General features: G+C 35.6%; 1 protein-coding gene across 1 annotated transcript in view; it reads left to right on the top strand.

The window, feature by feature from the left end:
• UBXN2A (UBX domain protein 2A) overlaps positions 1 to 3,153 on the top strand; it is a 55,145-nt gene extending 51,992 nt beyond the window's left edge. Inside the window, exon 6 of the mRNA XM_006880634.1 lies at positions 2,961 to 3,153. Coding sequence (XP_006880696.1) covers positions 2,961 to 3,153 — 193 coding nt within the window. The remainder of the gene's footprint in view (positions 1 to 2,960) is intronic.
• Positions 3,154 to 7,008: the final 3,855 nt, after the last annotated feature.

Below are 7,008 nucleotides of genomic sequence, written 5' to 3'. Positions count from 1 at the left end.
TTGATTCAGTGACTGGGATAATTGGGATGGGAGTGTCAGAGACAGGGCGATTGGCACAGGACAGAGCGGAGTTTAGGGCTGTTGTACATAGGGTCACTATGAGTCGCAAGCGACTCGAGGGCACATAACAACAACAACAACAATGCGTAATTTGATGCTGTTACCATTCTTGATACAAATGTTCAATTTAAGCTCTGCTATCACACACAGCCATGCTTATGAAGATAACTGATAATAAACTCTCTTGCTCACTGCTCTTGATTAAGACCCAACTCACAGTGACCGTCCATTGGGTTTCCAAGGCTGTAAATCTTCACTGGAGGAGACTCCTGCAGAGCTACAGTGGAGTAGAACCACTGGAGACTCAGCCTTGGAGTTAGGGGTTATGTTTTATATATGTATCTAACTCAAGGCAACGAGTGAGTGAGTGATATTACCAACATAAGCACAGCTGATGATAAGGAGGAAGGTATTAGGTAGCAAACATTGATCTACTTTGATTACTGAATCGAAAGTTACCCCAAATTATTGTTATGTGCCATCAAGTTGCCTGTGACTCATAGGTACCCTATATACAGCAGCTCTGAAGCCTGCCCTGTCCTGAACCAGTCTCACTGACTCCAACACACCTACCCCCATTTCCCCAGTTAACATTATGAATCCATCTTATCGTGGCCTTCCTCTCCTGCGCTGTCCCTCCACCCTTCCGAGCATGATGTCCTCCAAGAATTGCAGTGATGTCCTTCTCCAAGAAACGCCCCTCTTGGCCATGTGCCCAAAGTATGTGAGACATAGTTTCAAAATCCTAGCCTCAAAGAAGCTTGGGTTCACCCTCTCCAAGACAGACCTATTTGTTTTCTTGGCAGTCACTGGTGTGTTTAAGACTCTTCTCCAGCACCACATCTCAAAGACATCAATTTTTCTTCTGTCATCCTTAGTTGTTGTCCAACTCTGATGAAATTAGATATGAATACAGTTTTATAAGAAGACCTCAAGGACCTTGTTCTTTTTTTAAAAAAAAATTTATTATTAATTTCAATGAAAATTTACAGAGACTTTGGATAGCCATTCATTCATTGTTGCACTTTTCTCCCCTCCTAACCCTCTCCGCCTGCCCCCAGTACACTCCCCTCTTTGAAAAGTAAAAAAAAAAATTCTTTCATTGTTTTACAATCCCTCCCCCCAGTCCACTCCACTGTGCAGCCTTCGCTCTGGACTCCTATCATGACAAAAATACCTAATCACATATCCCTTTTGAAGAGTTTTCTCCCTCATCTGTTTCAATGCAGTATACATTATTGAACCCACCTTTCTTAGTCTCCCCCCCAACCCCGATGTCAGTCCTGTTTTACAACAGTGGCACCATGCAGTGTTTGTCCTTTTGTGACTGAGATACTTTACTCAGCATAATGTCCTCCATGGTCACCCATTTTGAATAATATTGCATGAGTTCCTTGTTTTTCAATGCAGTGTAGTAGTCCATTGTGTGAATATACCACAGCTTCTCTATCCATTCGTTTGTTGATGGGCACTTAGGTAACTCCTTGCTATTGTGAACAAAGCTGTGATAAACATGGGTGTGCATATATCTGCTTGGATGTCAGTTATGGTCTCTTTGGGGTATATTCCCAGTAGTGGAATTGCTGGGTCAAATGGTATCTCTATTTGCAACTTTTAGAGAAAGTGCCATACCGCCTTCCACAGTGGTTGCACCATTTTACACTCCCACCAATAGTGAATAAGGGTTCCGGTATCTCCACAACTTCGCCAGCATTTGTTGCTTGCTATTCTGTTAAATTTTGCTGTTCTTACTGAGGTGAAATGATATCTCATAGTTCTTTTAAGCACCTTGTTCTACTTCTCTTTTTCATTGTATGAAGCACATGAGTGATATTATAAGTTTTTAGTCCTAAATTAAGTATAAGTGTTATTTCAGGGGGCTTAAGAAAGTAAATGTTCAGAAAATGTTTGCCATAGTTTGACCTTTTTTTTCAGTGATGCATAATAATGTATCTTAAAGCAATCATCTTAGTTTTTATGAATAGCAAGTATATGCCTCTTTTTCTCTTGATATATGAATATATGTACTTCAGTGAGCATAATTTTGAGGTTCTTGAAGATAGCAGTGATTATGTTGCATTAAGATGACTCACACTGTGTTCACCTGCACTGAGATTAAAGACAAATAAGTAACATCAGAAATTTCTAAGTGTTTCCCTAATTGGACTCAAAGTACAACATGACCTGGCACATTCAGGTTTTTTTATATGTCCATAATTGGACTTGTGATGAGTTTCAAATGTATAAACTCTCTATTTTAGAAAATTCAAGATACATACAACAGCAAAGAAAAGTATATAATCAATCTTCATTGTTTTTTAAGCAAATCCCAGACCTGCTGTGGTTTCATCTATAAATATTGTATATCTCTAAGAATTAAGAAGGGAGCTCCGGAGGTCTAGTGGTAAGAAAATGCACTGCAATCCCAAAGGCACACAGTTCTAATCCACCAGCTACTCTGCAGGAGAAAGACAGGCACTCTTATCCTGTGCAGTTTATTGATTCTGAAAACCCACTGCAGGGTCAGCTATGAGTCAGTTTTGATGGCACGTAACAACAAGAGTTAAGAACTGTTTAAAAAAAAAAGAAAAAAAAGACAAGAATAACCATACAAGCCTTATTACACCTAAAAAACAGTAATTGTTTATTGTCATCAGATAAGAATCTGTCTCTTAAAGTACCTCACTCAGTCAGAAACTATTAACACTAGTACATCTAATAGTCAAAAGAAATTAATAAAGTACCTCACTCAGATGATTGATTCTGTCATAGCCTATTGTGATTATTCTAGGTATTAGCATGTCCAAATATGGCCAGGAACCTACACAAGCTGTTACTACTCTAAGTTAGATAATGCACATTTTCATATAATCATCTTAATAGTTTGTGCTATTTTACAGGGTGAGCCACGTCAAAGATTTCATCGAAAGATACCAAGGATCTCAAAGAAGTCCTCCTTTTTCTCTGGCAACAGCACTTCCCTTCCTCAGATTGTTAGATGAGACACTCACTCTGGAAGAAGCGCATTTACAGAACGCTGTGATCATTCAAAGACTCAAAAAAACAGCTGAGCCTTTTAGAGAACTTTCATAGCATTGGGTTTTGGTAGCATAAGTGGATTGTTTTGGAGAAATGGTGGTTATAAATGGACATGAAAATAAAAGTGAAGGAAAGAGTAGTCAAATTCACTGGACTTTTGGTTCAAGAACTATTTAACCTTGACATTTTTCAGTAAGTATAAGTCAGTGAAGTACAATGTGACTAGAAACTGTATTCAGTGCACTTTTTCCAAAAGGCTCCTCAGAGATAATATACCCATTTTTAAATACCAACTAATCAGCATAAGGTATATTATAATAGTTCTAACATGAAGATCTTAATGTGGTATAAATTAGCAAATATGTTCATACTACCATTCATTAAAAGCAGCGTTTAATTACCTTTCCAAATGGAAGTGATTTACTGAAATAAATGGTCAGTGTCTCAGACTAAAAAGATAACAATAAATTAGAAAAAAACAAAACAAAACCACAAAATACCACAAACTATTAATTGCAAGATAATTGTCTTGAGAAACATGTTTGAACAGAGCCCCACCTTAACCTCAGAATGTTCTCAATTTTCATTCTTTGTGACACGATTCAAAATATTGAATTGACGACAGAACCAAAGATGTGTTTTTATTTCATAATAAAATTTTGTAGTTTAGTATAATACTATAATTAATCTGCCTATGTGAGAAATTTCTGTTTTTTCTAAAAATGTGATTTTGTTAAACTTCTTTTCTCTCCAGCCCATCCTCTATTTCTTTCTGTTTGTAAAATTAGTGCTTTGGGTTTTGCTGACATTTGAGGTTAGTCATTCATTTGCCAACACTCAGTATCTGATGGCTGTGTTATCAGAAAATTAATTAATGAATTTTAATTGCATTTTGCATTATAAAAAATACAGATTTTTATTTTATACATCAGAATCAGCCTTGGTATATATAAAAAGGATTATTTATTACGTTCTGATGTCACCAAGGAAGCTGCGATTTGTATCTAGACTTTACTAGAACCTGTGAAACTTAGATATTTCACTGTAAAGCAGTTCTCAATTGGCTAGTCTTCAGGCTGTTTCTTTATATGGGTTACATCTATTAATATTATATTATAAATTAAAACCATTTAAAATATTTAATTAATCATCTTTTATTAACATAAACATGTTAAATATGTTTTATAAAACACAAAGAATTGAGAAGAAAAGTGACATTGCTTTCCATCTTTGCAAATGTCTTTAAGGTCTGACTTAAAGAAGACAGATGGATTTTTGGATCTGCTTCTATATTCAGTCTGTTGTAGCATGACACATCTTATAGCCATGGACAGATGCCCCTGTACCCTCATGAGTGGTGAAAATCGCAGTTCACCTCTTCATGTTATTATGAGAATAGTTTGGACATTACATTCCTTCTTGAAAGTGTCTCAGAGAGATCCCACCCCGCCCCCTGCCCCAGAACCACAGTTTGAAATATAAGGCAAAAGAAATGGTTTGCATTCATTTGTAAGCCTTAGTATAAGAGTCATCTTGGGAAACTTTTCAAAATGCCTTTTCCTGCTAACTACCTCACTCATTCTAGTTTATAATATTTAGAATGGATCTCACGTCTGTGCATTTTCAAATGGGAATGATTCTTAGGTATGTTGTGAAAGAAAATTTTGCACTGAGCTTCCACTGAATCAAAATAAAACCTGCCTTCTACACCATGGGCAGTAAAGATTATTCACTGAACTAGAGCTTTACAAACTCTGAGTGTTGATGCTCATCATTCACAGTTTGCTCTTAGAAAGCTGTTCCCCATTTACTTAGAAATAATCATGGCATGACCCTGTTTCATTTCCTATAAAGGCTGTAATGTTTAAATGAAGTGTTTATTAAATACTCAGGTACTAAAAAAAAAAAGAAATATGTACACTTAACTGGATGCCCTGCTTTCTAGAGCTGTCTTCTTTTTACAATCCGTTTTAAGAATGCTTTTCCAAGCTCCCAGCCTTCCTCCACGTGGCAGGTCCATCTTTTTACTAGGAAGAGAGCCTGGATATCTTTTCCCTAAGAAATGAACAGATACAGAATAGACAGTAAATGTCTGTTGTCAGCAATGTTTACAGCAATGTTTGAACTCACTTAGAATGAAACAAAAACTATTGTGTTCTTTTACAAAGGTAAAAATCAATGAACTTTCAGGTACAAAAATTAACGTAATTGTTAATTGATGCACAAGAATCTGTAGAGTTTAATGATGTCTGTATTATAACACATTTTATGATTTTCATTTGTGTTATTATAATTACATATTATTATATTCCTTTATAGGGTCTCCTCATTGGGAATATTCTGTGTGTACATAAGAATACAGTAGCTTTTTTGGTGAATTTTCTTGTTAGAATTATTTCATGAGAAGATATCTTGCAGATTTTCTCATGTGTGCATGTAGAATATTGCTTGATGAGAAATCTCAATAGAGACCTATCCTCAGCAATAATCATCTTTTTTTTTCTTTGCCTCTACTGGCCCTTCAGAAAATTTAATGACTGGTATAGATTCTCATCTCCCCATAACATTTTAATAATGTAGTCCTTTGCCAGTGACTACTTGAAGCTTTTTTTTTCTCCTCAAAGCACCCCCACAACTGACTTTAATGGTGTGCTGTCAATCATTCATCTTTTAAAACAAAAAACTTTTATTAATGTGAATTACCTTTTGAAAGGTTTTTCTAAAGTAAGAATCATCACTAAAACTTTTTACCTGAAAGTTAAAAAGTAGTAAAGCTAGAAGAAGAAATATATGTAGAAATTAAATGTTTGGACTACTGAACGGGGTTGACTTTGGAAAGCAAACTGAAAACATCCTTCAAGGGAAGAAAAACTTGAAGATTAGCATTTTAAGTGTGGACTTCAATTAGACATGACTCAATAATTATTTCAAAACTCTCATCTGTTTCCTGAAAATCATTGCTAGGGTTAATATACACAAAAGGCAGATTCCAGTTTACTGGTTAAAGTACTATGCATTATCTGGCTTTAGAAAGTAATCTTATTTATATTATCTACTTCTCTCATTCAGTATGTTTTTCATTACATTTCAGTGTGTTGAAGATATGCTATGTATGCATCCTTTGCAGTGCCTTAAAGTCTTTTGAAAGCAGTCTTCTTCTCATGGCTAAAGATGTGTTTTCTTAAGGCTATTTCTTAATAACTACTTATTAAAAAGATCTGTGAAATAATTTACATGTGTTTGTTAATTAGCTATTAGGTAAACTTGCATATGTCATCTTTATCAACAAATTAATTCAGTTTGAGATTCAAGAGGCATTTATTAGTTGCCTTTGTAAGTTGGGTACTTTAACCCATATTGTTTTCATTTAATATTCAGAAATGTACATTTTTTACACTCTCTTAATGGTTCTCTCTTTTTTTTAAGTTGTTCTTGATACCTCAAGTTGAACTAACATGGATACTTAGTAGAGTTTACGTCTTTGTCCTTTTCCTTCATAAGTGCACACCATCTGAGTTAAAAAATTGCTTATCACATTAAATCTTCAACTAGAAGTGGGTCATTTTGCAGTGTCTTTAATATTTGAGTCTTTGTCATTTGTTTTAAATGTCTATTTTATTTTAATTTTTTTAATAATTTTAATGAACATTTACAGAGAATTTGGATTTCCATTCATTCATTGCTGCACTTCTCTCCCCGCCCAGCCCTCTCCCCCCGCCCCCCAGTTCGCTCCTCTCCTTCAAAAGTAAAAGAAAGACTCTCTCCTTGGTACACAGTCCCCCTGCACCCCTCCCACCGCCCCAAGTACATTCCACTATGCAACCTTAATTGTGGACTCTTGTGATAACCACAATACCCTATCATACATCGCTTCTAAATTATTCAGTCTCTCATCTGTTTCAGTGCAGT

The sequence above is a fragment of the Elephantulus edwardii genome, unplaced genomic scaffold, assembly GCF_000299155.1.
Source record: "Elephantulus edwardii isolate Elephantulus edwardi_28Jun2011 unplaced genomic scaffold, EleEdw1.0 scaffold00009, whole genome shotgun sequence".
Classification (NCBI taxonomy): domain Eukaryota; kingdom Metazoa; phylum Chordata; class Mammalia; order Macroscelidea; family Macroscelididae; genus Elephantulus; species Elephantulus edwardii.
This window is presented reverse-complemented; position numbering and strand designations above follow the sequence as displayed.